Raw genomic sequence first — 27,243 nt, forward strand, 5'->3', positions numbered from 1 at the left:
AAAACGCGTTCGGCGCCATGCCCCGCCCCCGATAGCATGCCGCGCCCCCTCAGCGGGCAGCCACGCCCCCTCAGCGAGAAGCCACGCCTCCCTACCTGGTCCCACCCCCTACGCGTTGGGGGCGTGGCCCTCCGCGTCCCCGCTCCCGTAGCGTTCCCGCCCCGGAGCCGCCCCCCGCCGGCGGCCGGTGCGGAGCTGGGGGTGCGGCGCGGCGCCGTGCGGGCGGGGGGACCGCGGCCATGGTGGAGCGCGCAGACGAGGCGCCGCTGCTCTTCTGGGCCGAGGGCCCGGCCGTGTCGGCGCCGCCGCCCGCGGCCGAAGCGGACAGTGGCGGCGGCGGGCGGCGGCTCGGCGGCGGCTGGAGCGCGGGTCCGTGGGGCGACGCGGGACCGGCGGAGGCGGCGGGGCCGCCGCGGACGGAGGCGGAGGAGGACCAGATCGTGGCCGTCTTCGTGGTCACCTTCGACCCCCGCACGGGTGAGCGGCGTCGGGGGCGGGCGGGACGGGGCGCGGGGGACCGGGGCCTGCAATGGTCGGGCCTGGGCTCCCGATGCCGCTGGCGTGAGATGGATCGGGGTCGGGGTGCCCGCGGCTTGTATCCCTCCTCCCGCGGGGACCGCTCCCCGCCCGCCGTTCGGGCAGCGTCGCCGGACCCCAGCGGAGAGCGGCCTGCGGGAGCCGGGCTGTACCTGCTCCCACGGGAGAGCGCTGCTTCCCGGCACCGCTGCCGGTCCCCCGTGCCCCGTCTGGCCTCCCGGGAGCGCCGTGCGGACTGGGGGCCGTGGGGGTTTGGCCGAAAGCGGAATATGAGGGGGGTTGCGTTTGGTCTCCATGTCGCCGAGAAGTTCTGACGGGAGGAAGGCGCCGCTGCTGGTGCCGCTCCGGGGAGAGCCGGTGAGCCGGGCAGGGGCGGGCGTAGCGCTGCCCCGCTGCGGGATACGGGACGGGGATCCTGCGGCCGGTGCTGGGGCACCCCCTGTGCCCAGCACTGCGTCCAGGCCTCAGGCTGAGCCTCTGCCCGGCGCTGCCTTGGCGGCACCAACCTGTTAGCAGCATCTCAAGAGCATCCTTCTGCCTCCGCGCTGTGGACCTGTCTGCACCCATGGACAGTGGGCAGTGGTGATGGCAGGTGTAAATCTGCCCGGCACGCAGGGCGTGATCCCCAGCAGCAGCAGCTTGGCTATGTGTTTCTTGGTGACCTGCGTGTTTAGAGGTTGGGCTCTGGTAGGATCTCTAGGACTCCTAGTGCTTTGGAGTGGAGTGCAGTGATCCAGGGGGGCAGAAGAGATGGGTGAGGGAATGTTTTTTCCACTTTTCCGTCTCCTTTGGCACTGTTGGACTTTGGTGTTGCATCACTTCTTTTACTGATGGAGGTTACTAATTTCAAGCCTGCAAATCAGCATTTCAGAAAACAACTTCGTATTCTTAATCTTGCAGCTCTAGTGGTATCAACAAGACAGGATGATCTGACACAGGTAGGAAGTAGCACCCACCTTGCATCTGTTAACACAGGTACTGTGCTTAGGGGTCCCAAGACAGATCGTTGGGTCTTTCAGCTGCCTGGTACCAGCCTGAGGTGCAAAGGCATTGCTGAAAGTCTTGGTCCAATCAGAGAGCTTAGGAAGTAGCTGGGGAGGTGCAGAAGCCCATTTGCATCTAGTTCTGGGAGTGAGCCCCTCTCTCCTCTGTAGACAGACACATTCTAAGTAAATCCATAGCAAAAGTACTGGAGACAGGAAGGAGCTCTGTGAAGCATGGTGAGCTTCTTCTGTTGGAAGGGGGAGGTAACAGACATCATGTTCTCAAGAGGGTCCTGATAGTGAAGACTGAATCCTTGTCTTGAACTGAAAATCCCAAGGAGGCAGTGAAAAGAATGGCACCTCAGGTGCGATGTGCTGTCAGAAACGCACGCTGCGAGATAGCACAGCTGCTGAGTCCTGAAACACCAAAGAGCTTTTGAGAAGTTACCCATTTCATACTGCACCACAGAGAGGGGTCTTCAGTCTAGAGGTCAGAGTTTCTTGACTCATCGAAATTCAAAATGAGATTGGATGTCATCTTTCCAACAGGAGATGGAAAGGGGAGGTGTTTCTCATAAGTATCCAAAACATGGAAGAGTCCGGATGACTGCAGCAACGGGAGGTTGTATTTCAATCTGAGAGCATATGTCTTCTACGAAATGGTGAGATTTTCTTGGTTGGCAGAAAGCTGAGCTTTCTCAGGAGTTTGTGTGAACCAGCTGTTGCTTTGAATGCAGTCCAGGGAAAGTTGGGAAACAGCTCTTCTCACATCTGATGTGCAGTTAATGCTGGGTGTCATCAGCCTTGGAGTAGTCTTGTCAAGTCCTGCAAGATTCAGCCTCCCACTGCTGCTCAGTGCTGACACTGAATGCAAGGAGCGTGACCGGACTGTGAGGAACACACCAGCAAATGTCAGCTCCACAGGTGGAGGACAAAGTGCCCTATGGAGGATGTAGACTCAGAAAAAAGATCTTCATGCTGCAGTGGTGTGGACTTGCTAGGGTCAGAAAGAAGATATAGGAATTCCTGGGTCAACCACATCAGGTGGCTTGAAAGACTTCTGTAATGCTCATAACAGGATCTGGTCCTTGTGTGTGACTTAAAGGACATCATCCAATCAATGTCTGCGCTGGAAACCTGCTCGACCCTGCCCAAACAAAGCACAGCAGACCTCCTTTGGTACCTTGCTCGGGCACATGGAAGGCAGAATTTCTGCTGGTGGTTGGGAGGGTAGTTATGCCAGGTAATATCTACTCAAGTACAGGTGAGCAGTTGGATGAGAGGTGTTTTACAGTAGAAGCATGAAGTGGTTACTACACTAATAAAAATGTAACATCTTTCCTCCTAAATTTAGAAGGGCTTGAAGAAGACAAGCTCAGTGTATCCAGTAGTTATGAGGTACCAGGCCATTGTTACAGTTCTGTTGTCCCTGGGACTCTGTTGGTGCTTGTGTGAGTGGCCAAACATAAGAGCCAGAGGCAGCTTCTCAACCAGCGGTGCTGTCCTCACCTCCAACATGGTGAACCTTATGGCACTTGAGAAGGATCTCTTCGCACTGCTATTGAAAGGATGGCTGTTGCACTAATGCAGAAAGTGAACTGTAAATTAAGTGGAGAATTGTGGCAGCCCAGGAGCCAACCATGCCATCTGCTTGTTGCTCCCTGTGCTTTGGCAGTCCCCTCCTTCAAGGAGCGGCAAGTTGGGAATGCTCTGACGCTTGGAAAGGTGTGAGCATGGAGTCTGGACAAACTACCTTAAAGAGCACGGTCACAAAGGGCTTTAACAAGGCTGCTGAATTTCCCAGTGAGAGTGTTCCCTTGGGCAGGTAGTAGCAGAAGACCCAATGCTCTCTTGGGCAGCAGTGGAGATACATCTTGTAGGTGTGACTTACTTGGGATTAAGTTTGATCACATCTGCTTTCCAAGATTCATGCTTGTCTTGGGTAAAGAAAGCAAAAAAAAAAATAGAGTGATAAATTTTGCTTTGGGGAAGGGGATAAAGAAAGATGAAGCAAAGTCCATGACCACATCTACTCTGTCAGATCAGAATAGTCTAAAAGAGGCTGCACCTTCTTAGCCCTTTTCATGTGATGGAGATGGTGATGGTCAACCTTGCGGAGGTCCCACACAGCCTGCTGGCTTAAAGGGTGATGTGAGTAATGGAGGGAGATGAAAAGAGAAGGAAGAAATCCATTTTGCACCAGTGAACATGCAAATACTCTATTTTTCTGTCCCACATTTCTTCCATGCAGGAAATGGAGCCACATCACACTTAGTGCTTCTTGTGTCCTGGCACAACATGGTAGCATTTCACAGCTGCAGATCCTAAAGATCTTGGGAAACATCTAATGGTGAGGAGGGCCAGGTGGTGACCACCAAATGCTAGTGTCATCATCATTTCCGTAAGGATGTGAAAATCGAGGGGAGAGACAATAGCAGAGGAAGAGGAAGAACATCCTTAGCTTTGCACATCAGAAGCTGGGAGTGCTGGTTCTGACCTGGCCTGGAGCAGTGAGACGGCTCCCAGATCTGCAGATCTGATTCTCAGCAAAACCTCTCACCTGCTCTCTAACACTGTGTGACTCTCACTTAGAAAGCTTCCCGTGCACACAAGAGCTGCTTTCTGCGCGGGGAAGGGTAATGCTTCCTCTTTTTTTACAACATTGCTCCCTCCTCTTGTTCCTCAGGCAGGCTGGCAATCACTATCACGTCTGGGTGAAGTCTCTCCTTTGTTTGCTCTACTGTTTCACCAGGTCAACTCTCTTTTTTCTTTTTATCTCCGCGTTTGTTCTCCAACTGCCACGTCGCCCGTACGTTCAGAGGGCAAGGTGGTGTGAGGAACGGCCAGGAGCGCAGGTGCAGGTTCCTTGTGTCAGCTCCCAGCGACAGATCCCAGAAAAAACAAAAGCTGCGTGATATGTGAACTGGTTTTGTGGTTACGCAGAGGATAAGGATCTGTTTGAAAGAGTCTTTTCCTTCCCTACTGCTGCAGAACAGGCACTGCTTGGGCCACATCCTCTTCAATACCTCTGGAGTAGGTATTACGCGTGATGTAGTGTTTTGTGACTAAACATAGTCAAACAGTTTCCTTTGCTCGATGGTGCCCTTGCATATTGATCTGTTAATGTATAGGTAATGACCAATAAGTGATTCTCTGTTGTACAAGACTTAAAAGCGGATCTGGCCTTAACCACAGTTTTGTGGTTAAGAGGCAAGAGTCTTAAGAGTTGACCTCCTCAGCCTTTCAAGGGAGCGTCTTGCACCTTTAAGAAGAAAACCAAACACACACACACACACACAAAAAAACCCCTTCAAACAACAAAAGTCAACATCTATATATAATATGCAAAACCAACAGGGGACCGGGCAGGCTGACATGATGTCACTGGCTTTCTCTGCCAGCCTTTCACATGCCTCAGAAGCGAAGACGCTTTACAGCAGAGCTCTGTGGTTTGGCGTGTGACTGCACAGAGCTGTGCTGGGGGTCACGAGGCTGCCGCTGCTCCCCAGCCAGCCCGGCTCTGCAGGAGAGGTCCACTTGTGGGCTTAGAAGTGCTTAGTTGGATGCAAAACCCCTCCTGTTGCCGCACTTAATGCTGTTGGTTTTTTTGAAGTCCCTGCCAGGCAGGGCTGGGGGAGGTCTGCTGAATGCAGTATCTGTGTGAGAAGAAAAATAGCCTATTTAAATGTCAGTAGCTAAGCCCAACTCCTGTGTGAGAGTGCACGCATATACTTGTGCAGTATGAGTAATGGCACAACAGACAGGCTTCAGAAATGAGGCTTCATATTTAAATATCTCTAAAAGTCTCAGCACAGCTGGGATGCTTACCCTAAAGGGCGGTGGAAGGACTGTACCAGTAGAAAGCGTCATCATGGTGCATCTGCCATTGCACTATACTGAAGAATGTTTGTTTGCTTTGTTGTTAAAATGAAGTCACATTACTTCAAATGCCGTTGCTATGGGCAGGCTGACAGAGAGCAGCAACTCAGTGGGTAAACCTGGAGCACATCTGTGTGCACTGGGAGAGTCCAGATGAGCAGGTTTGGCTCTGAAGTGCTGCCATGGGAAAGCCAGTTAAGTCCTCCTTTTTTGTCCATGGTAAACTTGCCAGCAGCAGGGCAGGACTTCACCAGCTTCAGGAACTTTTTGTGACTTCTCTGATACCATCTGTTCTAGGATCAGGCTCCTCAGGTGGCCTTTTCCACTGAACAACTGCATGCTTTCTGACCGGGTTGGCAGGTGACAGATGTTTGCTAATCTTGATCTAGCTTGTAATTTATGTGCTTTTTTTGTTTGGTTATTCTAGCATGCACAAACATGTTGCATTACTTGGATCACCTCAGGTTGCATATAAAGCTTCAGCTAACTCCTCCTATCCTAAACTACACGTGAGAGGTTCCAGGGAAAAGCAGTGATGATTGGGATCCTGGCTTAGGGGCTCGTGTTTGACCCACCCTGCCAAGCATAGCCAAAGGAGGATGTTGATGGTAGTATGAGCTCTCACAGAAACTCATCCTAAAAAGCAGCAGTTTATATTTTGGGTTCTTTCTATACTGGATACTTATGTCGACAGCCTGAATGGAACAGCATTAATATCACAGCTCATCCACTGTCAGGTAAAATTGTAGGTGTTCTGTGATTAACTGTATAAACCTACAAAATAGCACTTGTGTCAGAAACAGCTCCAGAAGTTCTGCAATATCTGGGTGTTGTGCTGCAACAAGTAACGTTTGCAAGAGATATGTGGAGTACAGTATGTCACCTACTGTCTGTGACAATTTAGGAGTTCCAGAATTATCTTAGTGCACTGTAACTGGCATCCCAGTGATGCAGAAGCAACAACTTGCTGTTGCTGGTGTTTTCTCTTTAGAAGTGAGTGCTGTGTCCAAGTTGACCTGAATAAATTTGCTTCTCTACAGGCAACATGGTGGAGTGGTGTTTGCCCCAAGATATTGATTTGGAAGGCGTGGAATTCAAATCCATGGCAAGCGGGTCTCACAAAATCCAGTCAGATTTCATGTGAGTATGTCTGAGCTATATTCTTTCTCTTAGCTATATGTCTACACCACCATCCTTTAATTCAGAACATTCAAGAAAAATCCCACCCATGAAGTTAAGTTCCTGTATAAATGTGCTGCTAAACTGTACCTGCCTGAGCCAAAGATACTCTTCAGATATTCTCAACATCATACTGAGTACCAGCGAGCTATGTGGAATCTGTGTGACAGCTTTGGTTGTGGAGGTCAACTGGTAAATGGGGCAGGCCAACTTCTCAGTGGTGTGCAAATTTTAATGCGTTTTGTGTAGATTATAACTGTACTGCCACTATTGGAATTGTCAGCAGAGGCCTATGGGGAAGAGGAAAGAATGGCAGAACTGCAATGGGAAGGGTTTTAAAGGTACTGGAGTTAGAAAGAGGTTCTTAATTCTGGCAGTACTTTTGGATCCTTTAAATGAATCCTTGCACACTTTCTTCTTTGCTAGCTCCTTCCTTCAGTGGAAAGACATAAGCTAGGAATTTTCTGCGTTCCCATCGTTTTATACCCAGTGTTGCAATGCAGCAATATTTTGCAATGAATTGCAGTGTCACAGTTCCTTTTGGTCAGGAATAACAGTTACTTTCTCAAAGGCTCGTGAACTCACCCTTGCACTCAGCTAGAGTATGCCTGAATGTGCTGGCACCCAAAATATGACTAGGTAGCTAGACCATACTCACAACTTCATGCACTGCAGGCTCTTCTTCTTTGGAAGAAGGGTGCTGCATTGACTGGGCTCTGCATCCTCTGTAAGTCTTCCTTCCAAGTTCTTTCACTACCTGTGTTCCTTGCAAGCCTGTGACATGGCCGGGAGGGGCTTTAGTGGTAGTGGCACTGAGAACTTTTCCATTGAATGGTCTATCTTGTTCCTAAGAAGGTTAGGACACTTGAGGCCTGCCCTCAGCCCTTCAGGTAGTGGGGTGCGATTTCAGGAGGTTCCCTAAAGAAGGAACTGTGTTCCTAAATCAGTATTTTTGGTGGTCAGTTACCTTTAATTCTTCCCCTTGCCTCTTTTTAACAATATCCTTTCTGTCACGTTTGTCCTCAGTTATTTCCGGAAAGGGCTCTGTTTTGGTCTGGCTTGCTTTGCCAACATGCCCGTGGAGAGCGAGTTAGAGCGTGGTGCCCGCATGAAGTCCGTGGGGATTCTCTCCCCCTCCTACACCCTGCTGTATAGGTACATGCACTTCCTGGAGAACCAGGTCAGGTAAGTTCCCTTGGGAATAGAACCGGCCACTCCCTGTCCGGGAGAGGCAACATTGCCTTGATGGAGAGCGGTTGTAGGTGTAAGAATTTGGCTACAATGCTGAGCTATGATTTCCTTGCATGACCGCTTCTCCAGAAAAAGTTACGGGTTCAGAATGGGAAGAAAACAAGGAACTGATTAGGAATAGTCTGTTCATTGCAAACAGGCCTGTCAGATGCAATTCAAACCATACTTATTATGTGGGGACAGAAGTGTCATGGGGAGAGTTGAGAGGACAAGAAGTTCTCCTTTTCTCCTTCTGAAATTCATTTTACTAAGGGCTCACAAAAGGCTTCTAAACCGATGATGGTGATCCTGTGTAGATGTGTGCCTCAGCTGTGTTGAGTGGGCCTGGCAGGGAAAATGGTGATGGTAGAAGGGAAACCTCTTCCTACCTGGGCAGATTTTAAAACAGGATCAGTCCTCTGCATACCTCAGCTCGCTGTCTGCCCATGTCCTCTGCCTGCACTGAAAGCTGGTGTAACTCTGACGCTTCGGCTGCCCTCCTGGATAAGTCTGTGCAACCGAGGCACCTCAGGCACTTTTGCCAGCTGGGAAAGCAGATGCTGGCTGGGGGCAAGGCACTAAATCAGTCTGGAAACACTACAGATCTGGTTTTTCCTTTCTTTTCCAGACACCAGCTGGAGATGCCAGGGCACTACTCCCATCTAGAGGCGTTCTATGATGACAAGAAAGGAGTTCTCCCTGATAGCAAGGGCACCCCCACCTCTCAGCAACCTGTCCACTGGCTGCCGTCCATCCACAGATACATGTACCCAGAGATGAAGGTGAGGCAGGTGCTCTGAGGCTTGCAGGAATGTGCAGTGTGCTGCTGCTCCTTGCTGATGTCTCATACTTCTTTATATAAGCAGCCACTCCAGCGCTTTGTAAGCTGCTTTAGATAAATTTTGTTACTTGGACTGTTACAAGCTGCAGTTCTCTGTCGTTGCTGTGTGCTGGTCTTGCTGCCACATTTAGACTGAGCATCTGTGCATGTGTCCCTGTTTCACCTCTGAGCCGTTTTCTTCCCTTTCCCTCCACCTGCAGATCACACACCCTGCTGGCTGTATGTCTCAGTTCATCAAATTCTTCGGTGAGCAGATCCTCGTCCTCTGGAAGTTTGCCCTGCTGCGCAAGCGCATATTAATATTTTCACCGCCCCCAGTTGGAGTTGTCTGCTATAGAGGTATGTTTCCAGGGACACCGCAGAGCTCTGATGTAGTAGGCTGAAGCACTGCAGAAATGCCTGTGGGTACCAAGGGGATAGACATCATGCAGGTCTTCAAAATCTACTGTAACCATTCCTTGTGAAGACACCGTTCAGCCTGCATTTACCCATTTCCTACAAAATGCTTTTCTCCAGGCCTTTTGGGTAAGGACATACCTGACACTGTCAAATATAGTTCCTGTCAACACAGGAAAACAAGAGTGCTGAATGAATTTGTGGAATCTAATAGAACAGGGGGGTCCCCATGGGATAAATGATTATTTCCTATCCAAACCAGGATGACCCCACTTGAGAGGTTCTGGTAGTCAGACGCATCTTAAAGCTCTCACCATTGTTTTCATAGAAACGTGTGAGAGAACTGGGGGCTCAGAACATCCTTGAGGGAATATGGAAAGCATCTCAGGATGTACTTCTCTTGTCCACAGTGTACTGCTGCTGTTGCCTTGCCAATGTTTCTCTGCCTGGTCTTGGAGGAACTGTCCCAGAGTCCAAACCATTCTTTTATGTGAATGTGGCAGACATAGAAATGCTGGAGACGGAAGTATCATATGTGGCCTGTAAGTATGATGGATTGGGCGTGACATTTTTAACTTCAGGCTGCAAAATGTCTTGAGGCACCAGACTGTGGAATGAAACTGATGAGAAATAGGATGTGCATGGAATGGCTAACTATGAAAACAGGAGAGAACAGTTGGTCTGCTGGGAAAGCAACATGCTGCTCTGAAAAATCTTCTCTGGTTTTGACAGGTACAACAGAAAAGATCTTTGAGGAGAAACGGGATCTCTATGATGTCTATGTGGACAACCAGAATGTGAAGACGCATCATGAACATCTGCAACCACTCCTGAAAATTAACAATGCTGATAAGGAGAAGTACCGACGGCTCAATGACCAGAGGTAATAACAGATGTCTGGGTGGTCCTGGTCCTGATAGGAGAGTAGTGCAATGTAGAATAAAGAGGACACTACCCATTTGTACTTTTTCTTCTTGTCTTAGTGTTTTCAAAGCTCATCTCTTTGAGATTCTGGTTCCACTGTAGCTGACTCTTATGACTGGGCACTCTGCACATGTGTGTTCCCTAACTTATGATTACTCTGCCAGTGAGCTGATGGAGCAGCTGGAAGGCAGGAAGAGAAGAGGTTGTGATTCACCGTTGGTTCACCACTGATCAGTAGCAGAACTGAAAACAGAGCCTGATTTCTAGTCCAGTGCCTTATAAAGACTACTTCGTTGCCTCGGACATTGGGGCAACAGTGTTAGTCTGATTGGTCTCCAAGAAATGGATGTGAAAATTTAGTTGTAATCCTTGTCTAATAATGCTTTGAGGTTCACTGTAAGTATGTGCATTTAATCTGTCTCCCTTCTCTCAGGCAGATGTTAATGTATTCTCAAGAAGTGGGTGAGGACTGCAGTTCCTGTGAAGAGGACCTTTTCATCTTGTGAGTGGCTACCTCTAATACTTAGTTGAACACTGTTATGTTTAGGGACCCTCTTTCACTGATTTCATGTTGCACTGGTTTCACATATTATGAAACATTGTGGTTAACATAATTCCATAGTCAGCTCTCTTCTGCTAGGGATCCAAGAACCAAACTGGCTCTTCCTCTTCAGATCATCCTTTCAATTTGAGAAGACAAACGCAGCCATATTAGTCTCCACTGGGGTCTCTTAAGTGCTGGGAGGGAGAAGGGAGTTTTAAAAACACAATTAGAAATGCAAGAATGCCCTCCCCTTTTTGGAAAACATGAGCACTTTTCATGCCGGAACATTTGGCTCAGGAAAGGACAATGTCTGTGGGAAGCAGGCACTGCACTATGCAGGGGGAGGCAGAGTGTGGAGATAAGACCTGCATGTGAAGGATTGGCCCATTTATGTGCCTGCCTTTTTACTTGGCAAGCAGAGGAACCAGAACTGGGTGTAGAGCATGAGGTACAGACTCAGATGAAAGCCGCACCTCTGCCACCTTCACTGCCTGTTGCTGTTGTTCACAGTCTGCAGCAGGTGAGGAGGAGTGGGATGGAACTGTGGGAAGGGCTGTCAGGGCAGAGCTCTCAGTGTTGAGCTGCACAGATGTAGTCAGAGCTCTTCCTGAACAGCCTTGCACGTTCCTGGGAGAGCACTAGGTAAGTAGCTCTCACTGCTGCATTCTGCACCAGCAATGGGCAATTTATTTACCTGGTGGCTTACCAGATGGATGACAACACTGTTTCCTCCTTCACAGTATGGGAGCTATAGGTCTGATGTACTCACTTGGTTACCACAAAGTACACATCATCTGATAACGTGGCATGCTTCTGAAGAGCGAAACGCCTGCCATAAATCAGGCAGACAGAAGCACCGCTGTACGTTAAAGGTTACTGCTTTATCTGTTTATTCTGAATCATCCCTAGGGCGGATGGAAAACTACTACAGTGTCACCTAAGAAGGTGGGATCTGTGATTAAAGGGGGTTACGTGCAGTTCTGGGGCTCTGCTGCCTGTTTGGTAAATTTGCTATCTTTTGGGGGCTCCAATGCCATCAACTTAGCTGATTTTTATCCTACAGGTTTTTCATGGAGCAGAACAACCGTATATTTCAGACGCTGATGGAGGTGTCAGCCAGCCAGGACAAGACACTGACAGCTGACCACGCACGAGGCATGGGCCTGGATCCCCAAGGGGATCGAAGTTTCCTTATGGACCTGCTGGAAGTGTATGGCATTGATGTTATGCTAGTCATTGACAACCCCTGCTGCACCTAAACCAAGGGCAAGAGAGATGAGGAGCAAAGATCCACTTTTTAAAGACTACCAGACATTGCTTAGGAGGATCACTGGAACTCACCACAGCCACTGGACGGATCTTGTTCTATTTAATAACTTTATATGGAGAGTATTTATAATTTTAAAACAAAATGTGATTTTTATTTTCTCCCCTTCAACATCCCAATGAGTACCTCCTCCAGGCTTTTTGTTTGTTATTGTCTCCCATTCTTTTGTGGTTTTGTTTTGTTTAGATAGGACCAGTGGCATCCTCACTGTTGCCAATGATAGCTAGGTTTATGCCTAACCTGGATACCTGAGGGCTGAAGACTTCAGGAAAGCACTTTGTCTGGATGGGGACCAGTGTGAAAAGCTGTAGCTGAGCCCTCAAGACTTGACTGGAAAACCCTCCTATCATCCCCTTTTCCACTTGGGGACTGAAGAGAGCTTCATAAAACATTTCCTGTCCTACCATGTTTATTGGTGGGGACAGTTAAACCAATGAAAAAAAAAAAAAGGACTCCTTTAAACACCCCTCACCCAGCTTTTAGCAGCTGAATTGGAATGGCAGAAGCAAGTCTGGGATAAGGGGGTGCTACAGGATCTTCTATGACTTTACTTACCAGAGTGGCATGGTTTCACTTCCAGCATTTGAGATGGTATAAACTGGCAAAGACTATACCTGCCTATTTCATAGCTGGAGAAGAGCATTATCTCTGCTTAATCCATTCCTTCTACATCCTCTGGTTTTCAGTTGCATCACACCTGCTGCTTCCGTTCAAAATCTTCAAACCAGCAAGACGGTTTCCCATTTAACAGGGGCCAACATCACTGAGCCACCTTGCAGTTGCCATGCTCTCCAGCCTCAGCTCAGATGGCACTGGGCAGGACTGGGTTGAATAAGTATGCTCTTACTAATGTCCCTAGCCCTTCCTTTGTAGCAGATGGTGCTTGTCACTCCTTTGCTTTAACATTGTCTGTTGATCCTCTTTTTTGTCGCGCAGCCTTCAGCACTGCCTGCCACTGTCCTTGGCTTTATGTGAGACGAGAGCAGCACGTGACCTTTCAGCTGGAACAGCTTTGCAGTTCGCAGGGGGTTCCCTTGGCCTTAGGGGTTCTTAACTGGCACAGCTGCTAGAAGCAATGTCAACAGCCTTTCTTTATTTCCCTGAGCAGAAAAGCTGTAGAACCACATGAACAGCGTTTCTCATTCTTGTGCTGTAGAAAGAACAGGATTCAGTTCACGCAGAGCCAATGGTTCCCTTCAGGATGGCTATCCCTGTAAGAGTAATCCAGGAATGATACTGTGGGTTCTTGGCATGATATACCGCTTTGCCCAAAATCCTTCAGCCAGTAGTAGCATCAGGTTTAGGCTAACTGTTCTTCCTGAACTGTGGCTACAGCTAATTACCTGCTGCTTCTACCATAACAGACTTCAGCACCCTTGGAGCCTTTTTTGCAGTTCGTAGAAATACAAACTGTAGCTGATGTACCCATTTAGCCTGGCATTTTATAGGATGAGACAAGAGCCTCAACCACCGAAGTCTCACCCACTAGTTCTTTTTAAAATAGGTGAAGCAAACGTTCTCGAAGCAGACCTTCTGTGGTTTGTCTCCCTCTGGAAGGAAGGAGGCTGGCACATCCTATTTTTCCTTGAAGGCTGCATGCAGCAAAGGGGTAATTTTACTTGCTGTAGATCCAGAGGCTTTAGTGAGGTGTGGGATCAGGGGCCTCACAAGGCTTCTTACACAGTTTATTGGTATGAGCTTCAGTGTATTATGTTCTTGTGGTCTGGCTGTCTCTAAGTGGTTCCTCCCTTGCCTGATTTTTCAGGGCTTTGGATGTTTTTGTACAGGAGAAAACGCTGCTGCTTACATTGCCAGTTGCTCACAACTGTAACATAATCATCCTTAAATGTTTGGGGAAAAATGAAGAAAGAGGAAGAAAATGGAGCTCAATATCACGTAATTGTTTAATCTATTAAGGAAAGACTGATTTTAAATTGACACCTCTAACATGAAAGTGGCCTGCAATCTCCATTTTTTTTTTCTCATTTCTACTTTAGGTTTAACATGCTGTTTGCAGTGAAAATCCCCAAGGAAGTATAGCTGGCACTTACTTAACTTCCTTCAGATATAAAAAAAGGAACTGAAATTGGTCTCTAGCAATTCTTCCTCTCACTTTCTTAAAGGCTTGCTACATAGTTTAGATGTGGTCAGCTGTAAATGACTTTCTATTTGCTTTGATGTCAGTAGTTCTCCTGAACTAAACAGGAACAAACCTTTAGTTTGTTGCTGAAATTTTACAGCCTTTGCAGTCAGAGGCTTTCTAACGCCTTCCATTGGCGTGCTACATTCACAAGCTGTCAGAACATCAGGTCTACTAGAGAGCGCTGCTAGAGCCCAGCAATCAGAACCTCGCGAGATTACTATTTGACATTTATTAAACCTTTGCTTTTCAGGAACTAGGTTTTCAGGTGTGAGCAGTAGCGTGGGTGCAGAAGCATCAAAGCAAGCAGATTACTGTAAAAGCAGCATCCAGGCTACTTCCCAGCTGGATGGCTACAGCCTATTTTGCTCTTCCGTGTAATTTTGCTTCTCAACAGCCTCTCTTGGCAGGTGACCACTACAAAAGCCAGGAATTTGCCAGACAGAAAACAGAACAAAAAGACTTATCTGTCCTAACCTTTTTTTATTCACTGCGAAAGGACTTTCCACCTGCACTTTCCTTTTCTAATAGACACTACTTTTATTGTTATCACATGTGGAAAATCCTTGATAAATGTGTAACACAAATAGCCACAGCTTGGGCCATGAAGGCTTGATCAGCAGGCATTTTCTGTGTGGAACCAACTTCACTGAATCTTGCCTTTCCAGGAGATTATAACATAATTCAAGGTAAAAGAACTAAGTACAGACATTTAAAGTTCCCTCCTTGACACTTACTAGTTGCTTTTTTCAATACTAGCAGCTGGAACAGAGGCAGTTAGTTGGTGTGTTTTGAATTAAAAGAGGGAGGAAAGTGTGGCATAAGGTAGGAGATTGCTGATTACTGCGAAACCCTCTTCTGTGTTTGAAGTACTTTGCCATTACAGTGGTGCCTTTAATTTCTTTGGTGTGATACCTCTGGTCAGTTGCTTGTGATCAGAGCCCAGGCTGAATGGTGGTTACAGTAACCAGGTATGTCCTGTGCCCTGGTAGACACAATCTGGGATGTTCCTCTCTTAACACCCAAGTCATAGTACAGCTATTGGAGGTTCTTAGTTGGTACTTGTTTGAGTTTAGGCAGGAGAGTAAGAGCTTCATAGCTGCATCTTAACACAACTGGCACTTGAAATGTATAATCAAGTAATGAATTACTATTGCGCATACAATCTAGATTGGAGGGTAAAACCTGAGAAATAGAAGCTAGGTTTTTCAACCTGAACAAAGGATACCCTGCCAGACACTTAAATCATGCAGAAGTCTTCTCACTACAAGGTTAGGCCAAGCTGCATAGAGACAAGTACAATGAAAACTGTAATGGATACTAGGAGAAAGGAATTTTACTGAATTAAGAGTTCAGATTTCTTTTCTAGCATATATGAAGTAGTTACTCTCATGTATGTTAGAGCTAATGGTCATGGTTGTCACACGAGAGGAGCTCACCTAGCCAGCATCCTTGTTCCATCACATTTTCAAGAGAAAGCAGCTTACTCTACAGCTTCTTCCATTTTAAGATTAATGGGCAAAAAAGCAAAAAGTGGCCCCCTTGGTGACAGACTATGCAAGGGACAGGCATGCTTTGCTCTGGGAGGGGTAAAGACAGTGGTTTCTGGAATAAGAGGGCAAAAGCACTCAGCACTACTGCAAAAGTTTAGGCACAAAGCATGTGTACTAACCCAAATTCTCTCCTCATAACCCTTCTACGTTACCTGCAGTCTCCCACTGCAGTCTCCTGCCCCCACTGTCCAAGCTAGTGGCCTAGTGATTACGGGAGAAGACAATACAAACATCTTTTGCAAGGGAGTGGAATGTACTGACTTAACAGAATGATGTTGTCTGTCTAAAATAGGGTACAGAACGCCTGTGAACCAGAATTTCAGGTCTTGGTTAATGCAACATGCCATTCAAATGGGAATGTTTAATTGTGGTTAAAATAAACAGGTGCCTTGGGCTGGTCCATCATGAGGCTGCTATCCTTTTTATTTATGTTACAGTATTTTCAGTTCTTCTAGAAAGGACTGGAAGTTGAAGCCAGGATAAGTGTTTTCACAAGTGGGACGTGGGATTCTACTCCTCTTTCCTGCCTTTGTATACAAAGAAAGTTGTCTGTCTTGCTGTCAGACAGAAACATAAGAACTAAGTCCATTCCTCAACACCATAGGCAATGGGTTCAGTGTATGCAATAGTTCCCTCACATCTCCCCTCAGAATGTTGCAATTCAGAGGTCTAGAACCAGCCCATACTGGGACACCTCTGAACTGCAGAGGAAGGGGAAAAATTACTTGAATGGTATTTATACAAGCTACTCAACTTCTGCTGATATGAACACACTAATAGCAGCTTGTGTCTCAGATGATCCTTGGTACTTCAACATCATAACAGTGTTAACAGCACCAATTCTGAAGGGAGCTCTTGGTTACCCTCAAGCAAGGAATCACATTGCAATGGGAGTCCTGCATCTGATACTATGGAAGATAATTTGTCATATTGCCTGTAAAATTGTGCAGATGAACCAGAAGCTAGTGCCCATCATCTTACCCCTTGCAGCAGGCTGGTTGTAGTTCTAACACCTCTGATGTTGTTTGCATCTTGCAGATGTGTGGTTGCTCCCATAGGCCTGTGGCTGTGTAGAGAAACTGCTTACTAAAAAACATGGGTATTTTTTAATACAATTAAAGCTTACCTTTTTGAAATGGCTGCTGCCTTGTCTTTCCTGCCACTTGAGGAAAAACAAAACTAAACACAAAAACATTGCTGATTTTATTACAGAAGCATCAGCTTGAGCAAAAACTCAGTTGGTGAGAACTGCCTCTGACTCTGAATGAGCCAGTGGCTGCAGAGCAATGTTCTAGGTGTCTCTGTGGCAAGCAAAAAGAGCAGAGCACAGCCAACGTGTTCCTTGGACAGTGACCCAGGGCAACACTGGGCACTCTTAGCTGCTGCAGATCAAAAGAAAGACAGCACAACACAGGCCCTACCACCAGCATAACTATAAAAAAGGACTAGCAGGCTTCCACTCGCCTAGATCTTCACCAAGACATGGATGAGAGCTTGCCCCAAGGGCTTAGGTGATGAAGTTTCTCCACACTATAGTCAAGGGAAGCGCAGCATTCAGTTTGGTTCCAGCATCATGCAGAAAACCAACTCTACTTCCCCTTTCAAAGCATTTTTCCTTCAGCAAGTCTCCAGCAGAGGATGCTGTAGCAGCAGCAGCCAGGATGCAGTCTTTAACAGAGCTGCTGTAAATCAATCCACTAATGTCCTTGTTTCAATTACAGCAAAGAATCAACATATTAACTTAGACTAGATCACAGTGTAACACAGGAACTACGTACAACCAACCATCACATCAGAAAAATAAGCTTTTTTTTTTTTCCAGTAAGCAAGGCAGTCATGTGCATTTCTAAGTTATAATAAGAAGGGCAGCAGATAACCTTGCCTAAGTCGATAATATTTCCTTTCAGCAATTAAAGTGAAGCTATAAACAAAAGCTCAGAAAAGCAACAAAACTAATTAAGGTACTGAGGCTCAAGGGGATGTAGGTTGCGTAAGAAGTGGTGAGCACTGTTTACATTCGAGAAGAGCAACCAGACACAATGCGTAATAAAAGTTATTTGGATGCCCGTATTTGTGCTATACTACTACAGGAATAAAAGGCATACTTACAAAAAAGACTCATTTGGCTTGTTAAAGAGTCTTTCCACATGTACTTCATAGAGCTTTGAGTCAATGATGACATTTTCCAATTTGCTTCTGTATAACATACCTAAACTTGACCAAAGGAATGTATTTCTACTATATTATTAACTGGAACTCTGTGCTGTTTAATCTGGCAGGGTGAAAAAAAAAAACAACCCACAACAAATAACCAAATATATGTGGGGACTTTTTAAACTTCCTCTGAAGCTTTGTATCACTGATCTGCAATTTATTTTGTGACAGAGTAGATAACCAACCACCTGTTTTAATGTGGCAATTCTAAAATTTTATGGACTTCCATTATTCTCCCAAAATATTTTTTTCCAAGATCCCAGGTCTCGTGAGATTTATACACAGATAAAGTAGACCTAAACTCTTATAACAAGACAAGTGTGCTTTCATTTTAATTTATTATACAATTGCAGTAAAGCAGTAGCATCTGGCACACAGCGCTCTGCCTGCAGTGCTGTAAATGGAACACTGATGACTTCTTTGGGGAAAGAAAAAGATGCCATCAAGTCAGCAAGTATTTCTCAGAATTTTCATTTGCATTTTTAACCCCCTTTGAGACTAGCCAAATCAGACACTTCAAATGGAAGTACCTTGCACATTAGTCTGGTGGGGTTCATCAAGTCAGTTAGGTCTCATGTGCCTTGTTAAGACCCTGATAAGACTGGTAAACACTGGCCCTTTCGACATGAATTCTCATTGTACCACTGCAGGGAGAACCTGCTCCTTCACTCTGGGATCACAGAAGAACCGGAGTTTTCGGGGCAGTAGCTTCACCTCCACAGGCATCGCTTCGTGCTCCTCATTATCAATGCCAAAGGATCCCTCAGTGCCCTGTGTACAGATAACGGTGCTGATCAGGGTTTAACATAAAACATATTATTTCAGCAATGCTGTAATACTGATACTTGACTTTACTAATAGACTCCAGTTGAATACTTAGCTGAGTCTCAACCAAGGTGCCCCCCTCACCCTATGCCTTCCAGCCCATTTGGTCTCAACAACATAGTCGGAGCTACCCTTCACATAATATATTAAGAGTTTCTTGCATAAGATGTAACCTCACTAAGTTGCTAATTGGTGACAATTAAGCGCTAGGGAGCTTTAATGACCCACATTGCTTATAGTGAAGGATTCTTTGCTATTGGAACTACAATTATATGCTCTTAGATCTTGGTCTGCCAGTGGTGACACAAGCTAATCAGCAGAAGTGCCTGATAAATAACTCCTATTAAATCCATGTCACAAACACCTTTTGGTATTGTTTTACTATATTGATCTGAAACGTGAGATGCAAAATAACTCATAGGTCAGGAATCACTCAGCAGTAGAATTTTCTTGAGTGTTTTCTGTAATGCTGATAAAGTTAGCAATGATTAAAACCATTCATCAAAATGGCAGGTTGACTTTACCTAAACACATTTGGTGACTGCTTTGCATGCATGTGACTCAAGGCAGGGCTGTGTTGCATGGATACTCAAACTATCTCCAAGTGAATTGGTACACCGGGACAGCAAAGATTAGAGACAGCAGCATCGGTTCTGGAAGTCAGAGGATCAACATATCCCACTCCTCTGCAAACCTGTCGAGACTCATCCCAGCTGCCTCCAGTTCCTTCATGACAGCGAGGTCAAGGGACTGAACAGCTCTGCTTTGCACCGTGCACACGTACTGTCTTTACAGCAGCTGCAGTATGAAGAGTTCATTTTATGCCACAACCTTACTTATGGCTCAGCTGTACTCAGCCCAGCACTCCACAGTATTCTTTCAGAATCACAAAATTGCCGATATGAGTTCAATGCAAGTATTAGGATGCTGGCTAATCATGACATTATAATTCCTGATTTTCACTTCGTAGCCACAGATTTTTTTTCACTTTTTGGCAAGTTTTGTTCTCTCTTAATGTGAAATTATTTTACGGAATGATACATCATTTGAAGACAGTAATTATCTAGAAGATTGACTTCACATCCTTGCAAAAACAAGAAACAGTTCTCCCCAAGGCTGCAACAGCAGCCTCCTCTTTACAAGAGGCAATGGACGACTAATCTAAACTATATTAACAGACACAGTTTTGACTTCTTTTTCAGCCTCATCTATTTGAAGTTTCAAGAAACTTCACTGTAGTGATCTGAGCCTCGCTGCCTTGTGTCACCCTCCTTGGTCTCCATAAAGCTTCTAATGTTTATCTTCTCTGCAGCACAATCCCATCTAGTGTAGAATGTAGACAAGGAATTCAGTCTTCAACACTAAGAAGAAGGTGAGTATATGCAATACACCTGAATAAGAGACCTTTTACAACCACCGCTGCTGTCTACATAAAAGGTCTGTCACTATTTACTGGCAGAATGAAGTTCCCTCTCTGGTTTACAGACCACTTAGGCAACTTCCAGTACGTGTCTCCTTAGTAAGGAACTGAGTTGCCACACTGAGAAACTGAGTGTCTGGCAGGGTAATCAACCTCCCAGGCTTGGAGTAGACATTTCTTAATGTGTAGCATCAACTGGCATGAGGCAATAAATAAGAGTTTTCCAGCTCCCTCAGCTTCTTACCTCTGGAAGTTGCAAGATGCATCTGCTGGCTTGGATGCACTGACTCCCTTCAGGGCACGTATGCGGATCACGCATCTTTTGACTCCTGTTCAAACCAAAGGACAGGTAAGGAGATCATTCTCTAGAAAACAGTCATCTTTAGGGATGACACATCATTGTGGGTTGGTAAGTCACTATGCATTTGGTAAACTTAGAGGTTATGAGTATATACAAATACTTGTGGGTTTAACAGTGAAAAAGTAACATAGATACAGCCTCTTCAGCTGTGGTTAATACACATGACAGTATGCACTGACAACCTTCAACCAGCTTCAGCTCTGAGGATCACTGAATATATTTTCAAATAACTTTGTATATTTGAACATACAGCAGTTTTGTGCTCCTCACTTTCATGCAAACCTGTAAAACTCCTGCAGTCATTGACTACCATCTCCTCATATCTCATGCACCCACATAACTTACCAGCAATCTAAAATAAGTAAGCCAAAAAATCTGATAGAATTTTAGTTATACTGAACCACTAAACTCTTGTCTAAACAACCACCAAAAAAGCCCAGCTCTCACATCAACACCAGTCAGCATGAAGTTTCTTACTAGTTACTTTTATATCATTCCTGTGAAGAAACCCCAGAACATCATCATTTTATCCCTTCCAAATGAAACACCCATTTCTGTCAGATACTCTCTCTCTCTTTTCTGGTGCCTGTGAGATTCTTATTTACATACTGTAGTCAGAGAAGTGCTAATTGCCTATTTCTGCTGGTGTGGAATGGGAGCAAATAGAAGGCAGTTTCCTGTCTTAGAAAGCTGCTGGTGCAAGTGCAGTTTGGTATTTCTCAAGAGTACGGTTGCTGTCCTGTCACCAGATCAACTGTTAAAGAACAGAGTGTTGTGAATCCTTTTCCCAGAGTGTGCTGCTGCAGAATAAGCACAAACTCTTGGGTATGCTGACCTAACTCTGGCCTCCTGGCTGAGAACACACGCAGCCTTTTGGCTGACATTTGGCAAAAGGTACGCTGTACCCTAGGCAGTAACCCCTAAGTTTGGACCCCTCTCCAGACAGGCAGCAACACACAAAAAGCCAAGAGGACAGCAGAGAGTACCAGCGTTAATATCTCACAGCTCTCAAGCATGGCAGAATTATCACAAATATTCCAAATATTCAATGCCAGCTGTCCCCAACTTATCTGTCTTTTCTCTAGATTGATATGAAAGAAGAGTGTTTAAATATTGCGCAGAAAAGAAGTCAAAAAACCACATCAGAAACTCCCTATACGCCAAGCATTCTATGCCCTGATGAATGTAAATGCTGCTTAAAATCACAGAAAATCCCAAAGAACATGAGAACAGGGCATTGAAACAGGAGATTATAATCAAAGACAAAGGAAGTAAGCTAAGATACTAAAGGAAAGGGTAGAGAAGGACAGAAGCAATACTAACTGTGGAAAGTTTGAGTTTAATCAAATATGTATATACTAAAAGATTAATGAGTGAATGTGAGGGAATTAAACATCCTCCCAGCAATATAAATTATAAATCATTGATGGCATGCAATACTGTCAGTTTATACAGCGCAGTACAAACAAACAGCAAGATTCCCTGTTTAAAGTTTAACCTGCTCAAAGTTCCAGATGTTGCACTCTAGTGAACAAGCAGATTGTTTTGGTCCACAAACTGAAGCTCTATATAGAGGCAATTATTGGGTGAAGGTAAACTCAAAAGAGACAAGACCTGGAACTAAAGATCAAAAGCAAATGCTGGTGGAAGCAAATAGACACAACTCCACTTGCAGTGATTGCCTCTCTAGTGACCCAGCATAAAAGGATCAGAAATTGTTTCCATTTGATTCTATAGCTTACTCAAGACAAGACAGCAAAGTGAAACAGGAGCAAGACCAAAGCCTAACAGCAACAGTATCAATTGATTGTTTTATCCCACTCCATACACTGAATTACAAAAATACAGGCAAAGGGAGAACCAGAACACCTATTACAGACAACATACAATTTTAACCTAGTTAAACCCAGAAGCAGCCAACATGAAATGATTCAGAGTAAGACTCTAACAACAACAAAAACAAACCCACAAAACAAACACCAAACAAACAAAAAACCACAAAAAATACCAGTCTTCTGCATCATTGCTGGTAACTGTGTTTACACCCTGGAATTAAAGTTCTCCATACTTTCATATACAGAATCTTAGCTGGCTATCAGGATGTGGATTACTGGTGCTACACTCTCCAACCCTGCTCTCCTTCTCTCCTGCCCTTCTTATTAAGCACCACAGTGTAACCACCTGTTCTTCTTCCACCTCATCTTAAACATCAGCTCTACCCCTGCTGCACCCTCTTGTTGACACAAATCTATCTGCAGTCAGAGGGCACTTATATATACACCCGGGATGACCTACTCCTTCTCTTGAAATCCAGCAGCAGTTGCCCTCCAGCACTCTGATGCATCCCCCACCACTGCCAGAGCCTGCACGGTAGTTTCCTGCTGGATGTGTGGTTTCCTCTGTCTGATCCAGCAGTTCTGATCAGCTCATGCCAGTGCCCTCTTCGATTAAAAAAATATATATGTATGCACTGATAAAGTATTTTCCCTAAAAATCTTTTCAACACCCCAAATTCTGGTGGAGTTTATGCATTAAAAAAAAAAAAAAAAAGAACTTCATCACACATTTCCAAAGTCAAAAGCTGTTGATGCTAGGCAATGGGGAGCCCCTAATAACAGGCTTGATTTAAACCCAGCTGCCAAAGGGCACTGTGCAGTGAAGAGCTTCTCTGAACACCCTGATTTTGCCTTGGAAAAACAGGGCACATTTTTTTCTGTTCTGACTCCAATCTGCAGGACTAACCAGTCCTTCCCACTGCTCTGCACCCCTTACACCTCTCTTTCTCTTTCTTTGTTACCTACAGACTTTTGGGCACTATTTAGTCAAAAGAGCTTGTTTCTTTGAACTTTGCTTGAACAGCAGCTCAAAGCTTTTGGTACTGCCTCTAATTAGCTCTAGCCAGCAGGGCATGTTATCTCTCATCAGAGGCTTTTTCTGCATGACAGTGTAATTGCAGTCAGAAAATGCGACATACTACTGTGTGGAGCATGTCCAGTCCACACGGGAGACATTCTTTACAGTGGGTGTACACTCAAATACCCCTCCCTTAAATCACACAAATTTATTCACATTTTGTCTCCTAGCGAAGCGTCCAAGGACCCAGCACAGCATTGCCTTTGTCTTCCCCCTTTAAGAGGCCAGATTCCTCTTGCTCTTAATGGGAAAATCTCCTCCTTTTTTCCTCCTGTAGCCTTCAAAGCAAAGATTTCAGTACAAAACAACCTATGGTTCACGTGGCTCGTGTAATTTAAAAGCATTTCCAGGTGGCAGCCTGACCTACTGCGTATGCATAGGTCAGAAGATCCTATACCCGCTGAGGCTCATGGGATGCTCTAATAAGGGGCCTGCTGCTGAGATTAGTTTCATAAACAAGATATACACACACGAATTTTTAGGGTGACAACAAGCAGGTAAAAATGTGTTGAAATCTTCTTGCTGATTTCACTAGAGGGAGCTCTAAGACTAGAAAACAGTATTAGTGAATAAAAAGGTAACATGCTGAAGCGTATTCTTGGATTTAGTAGGAAAATCTGTTGCTGGTAGAAACTGCACTGAAGATGCAATGTGGGACTGTATGGAGGAGCTGCAAAGAGCAGCTCAGATTCGCATCTGGTGAGAGCAGGGGAAACAAGCACACTACCAGACAACCTTCCAAGCACAAAGGAAGCAAAACACATTCACTTTCCCTCTACATGCTGCTTCTTCATACCTACAGCCTTCATACTCCACAAGCAAGCAGCACCAATACATTTGCTTAAAGTCCCTGTTTCAAACCACATCTTCCAAAAGCACTTCCAGCTCAGACCTAATTTCTCTCAAGAGTTATGGAGTCAAGGGAGTCCTTCACTCAGAAGCAAGGCCCGTCTAATCTGAGTTCAAAAATTCCAGGTACCACTAACACAAATATATCAGCTCTGTGATCTGCTTCTCAACCTGCTGAGCAGCTAAGGCTAAAAGATTCTGGGTATAAATCTGTGTGACTGTCTATAAAAACTGGTTATGACAGTATTACCCAAGCAGCACCAATCAATAGTAACAGGGAAAAATATGAAAGGTATAGCAAACTCAGAAGCTAGGAAGAACTCCAGGTAGACTGCTCTGCCTTGCTTACAGAAAGAGAATATTAGTAAGAATTTTAAAGAACAAAATCAGTAGTCCCCACAAATCATTACTGACTGGTGTCCTTTGCAGTCCTCTGCTTCTGAATTTTGTAGCACAAAATCAGAGAAAAACACAGCACACTTCTCAGAATTAGCGTTCCGACTCACGGAAATTCCATCACCTTTTTGCAGCCTCCCCATACTCACCCTCTGTTTACAAACTGCCCTTTGCTGACAGTATTTGCCTCAATGCAAATATCCATGAAGTCTTCAGTGCGCTATGCAAAAAAAAAGATTCAGAAATCAAGCAGTTAACATTTCAAAATGCCACACCCATGATACTGCAATACGTTCACAAAATGCCCAGTCCTTTGTTCCACAAAAGGAGGCAGAAGATGTATTTCTGCATTTCATGCTTTTTTCCACTCTTGGCTTGAGATTCAGATTATAAATTACAGACAGTAATTTGTCATTGATGACTATTCAACAATAAATACCACAAGAAGTGAAATAATCATTCACACATTTGGCTTCTTGTTACATTTCATACACTTAGTGAAGAGAGTAATAGCAAATCACCCGAGGTTTACTTCTGGTTCACAAAGATTTCTTGCATGAATTTAAATAATAGCAAAATGATGCAACATTTGGCCACCAAACGCCACAGTAAGAGAATTTTAAACAATATAAATTGGAAATCACAGTGTTCTTGATATCATTCCTTTAAACTCCTTACTTAGCTTATTTTTTATTTGCAGCCTGCCCTTAAACCAAGTGTACAGCAAAGCTCTTGCTGGGAAAGCAACTTTGATTAAGATGCAGTTCATTTTTCATTTATTTATTTTCACATCTCTGTCCTGGCAAAAGTCCTAGTGCAGATGCAATCAAAATGACAAAAGCAAAAATAAATGCATCTATTAGTATAACTTGTTTTATTCCTTAGCTGTATCTGCAGAGGTTGGCTTGGCACCGTCTGAGCTGCATCTGTACGGCTTTATCAGCTTCTCTTTGACAGGGCAGACTAGACACAAATCGGAGGTGAGACAGAAATGACAGGAGTGGCTGACAATACTCAGCAGATATGCTCTGGTATTGATTTGAGAGAGCTGTTGGTCAGCTTTGATGGCTACAGAGACAATAGCTTCAAGAGTGGGAGTTAAAAGCAGTTAAAACGGGTAGAAACAAAGAAGTGATATCAAGGTACTTCCTGCTCTAGAAACAGAATAGTACAACTGCCCCAACATAAACTCATCCATTTCTCTAGGCTGTTCACCAGACCTGAGAACCCTACATCACTTCTTTCTTCAATACTAGTATTAAAGTGCATCTTGAAGGCATAAAGGAGGAGGTAAAAAAAAAAAAAGGACATAAGGGATAGTCTGTGGCAATGAGATTTTCAGCTCTTGCCAGGTCTGGTTTTACTTTACATCACTGACTCTAATTCAGTTCAGCGACCAAAGCTGTTATCTTCAAGGGTCACCTAGAAACCACTAAAAAACCCGAATACCCTGGTAGTCTAGCTTATACCATTACTAGGGCACTGGTGGTCCAAATCATAAACCACTGCTGAAGAAACTAAAATTTATGTGGTACATTGTAAAGACAAAATAGGAAGAAATTTTAAGACTAGATTTGTGGGGTTTTTTTTGGTCTGATCCTACAATGATAACATGGCAATAATATTAACATAAATTTTCAGGTTCTTGAAGACTCTGAATTCTGAGCAAGAAACACTTTGTGGTAAACTCAGCACCTCCTGTTAATCTGGGTGCAGTCGCAGTGGTTTTCTGCAGCCATGAGAAAGACATGAAGAGCAGCTCACCAGGACAGGATCACTGTGTTAGCGTTTTCCAGTAACATAAAAGACTGACCTACCTATCCAAATAACTTTCACAGCAATAAAATTGTACCAAAACACAGACATAAACCAAAGATACGTTTTAAAACAGGGACTGAACAGTACAAGTGTGTTGAGAAGGTTATAACAGGAACAGTTCCCTTGCTCTCTTGGTTCTCCTCCTCCACAGTCACCTGCATTCCCTGTCCTTTAACTCAATGTAGTCCATATACTTTCTCTTGTCCCTGTTCTTTTTAACTCTTTGCTCTGCAAGCCAAAAGAGAGAGAAAAAGCCACAGCTCCAGGCAGACATTGAAGCTCAGCTTCCTTACACCACCAGTTGATAAAACAGAATCACTCTCACATGGGTCAGGAAGAAAAGGAGTGCCTATTCGGATGCCTTGTTTTCTCATGGCAATCCTAAAGCTTCTGTTTGGCTAGTGAAACCTTCTCACTACACAAATTCCTCCTGATCCCACTGCATTCCAGTTTTACAGGGGTCTCCAGTGCTTTTACACTGGCTCTGAAACTTGCCCATTCCTGGATTCAGTCATGGGCCCCTCCTTGCATGGAGGAGTGAGTTTCATTTATATAGACACGAGAATGGGAGTTTAGCAAGAAAGGAAAACTCTGTGGGCCAGCAGCATCTAGAATCCAGTTACACTACGGTCTTACTGTCAGATCAAGCTGCCTGTTCCGAGTTGTGATGGAAAGCTCAATGGTGGAGAGTTCCAGTTCTTCCCAGTCCTCTGGGGTTACCTCCTGGGGGATTTCTGTGAATCCAGAAGGGAAGATATCATTAAGTGGAATTTAATTACACAGGTCATAATTTCACTGCTATGAAGTATGAAACATCAATGCCAGCTGCAAAAATGACTCTGACCCATTGTGACCAGTAGCTTTGTTTCTTTAAAATGTCAAAAGCTTAAAAAAGGAAAAGAGACCTTGGGAGT

At 45.0% G+C, this 27,243-nt stretch overlaps 2 protein-coding genes across 3 annotated transcripts in view; one reads left to right on the forward strand and one right to left on the reverse strand.

The window, feature by feature from the left end:
- Positions 1 to 239: 239 nt before the first annotated feature.
- On the forward strand, positions 240 to 11,772 carry DENND11 (DENN domain containing 11; the record flags this gene model as incomplete). The annotated part of the gene is made up of 9 exons (XM_080350751.1): positions 240 to 477; positions 6,440 to 6,539; positions 7,605 to 7,763; positions 8,437 to 8,590; positions 8,850 to 8,988; positions 9,456 to 9,587; positions 9,778 to 9,928; positions 10,403 to 10,471; positions 11,577 to 11,772. The coding sequence occupies 9 exons, from the start codon at positions 240 to 242 to the stop codon at positions 11,770 to 11,772; spliced, it is 1,338 nt and encodes a 445-aa protein (XP_080206877.1).
- Positions 11,773 to 18,102: 6,330 nt separating this feature from the next.
- Positions 18,103 to 27,243, reverse strand: part of AGK (acylglycerol kinase) — a gene marked incomplete at its 5' end in the record, with an annotated part of 38,272 nt that continues 29,131 nt past the window's right edge. For both annotated transcript variants that reach the window (XM_080357525.1, XM_080357526.1), the window contains 4 exons: positions 18,103 to 18,518; positions 20,237 to 20,321; positions 24,661 to 24,731; positions 26,966 to 27,063. In XM_080357525.1, coding sequence (XP_080213651.1) covers positions 18,381 to 18,518; positions 20,237 to 20,321; positions 24,661 to 24,731; positions 26,966 to 27,063 — 392 coding nt within the window. In that variant the 3' untranslated portion in view covers positions 18,103 to 18,380. The remainder of the gene's footprint in view (positions 18,519 to 20,236; positions 20,322 to 24,660; positions 24,732 to 26,965; positions 27,064 to 27,243) is intronic.

This window comes from Nesoenas mayeri, assembly GCF_963082525.1.
Source record: "Nesoenas mayeri genome assembly, chromosome: 1".
In the NCBI taxonomy this organism is placed as follows: Eukaryota; Metazoa; Chordata; class Aves; order Columbiformes; family Columbidae; genus Nesoenas; species Nesoenas mayeri.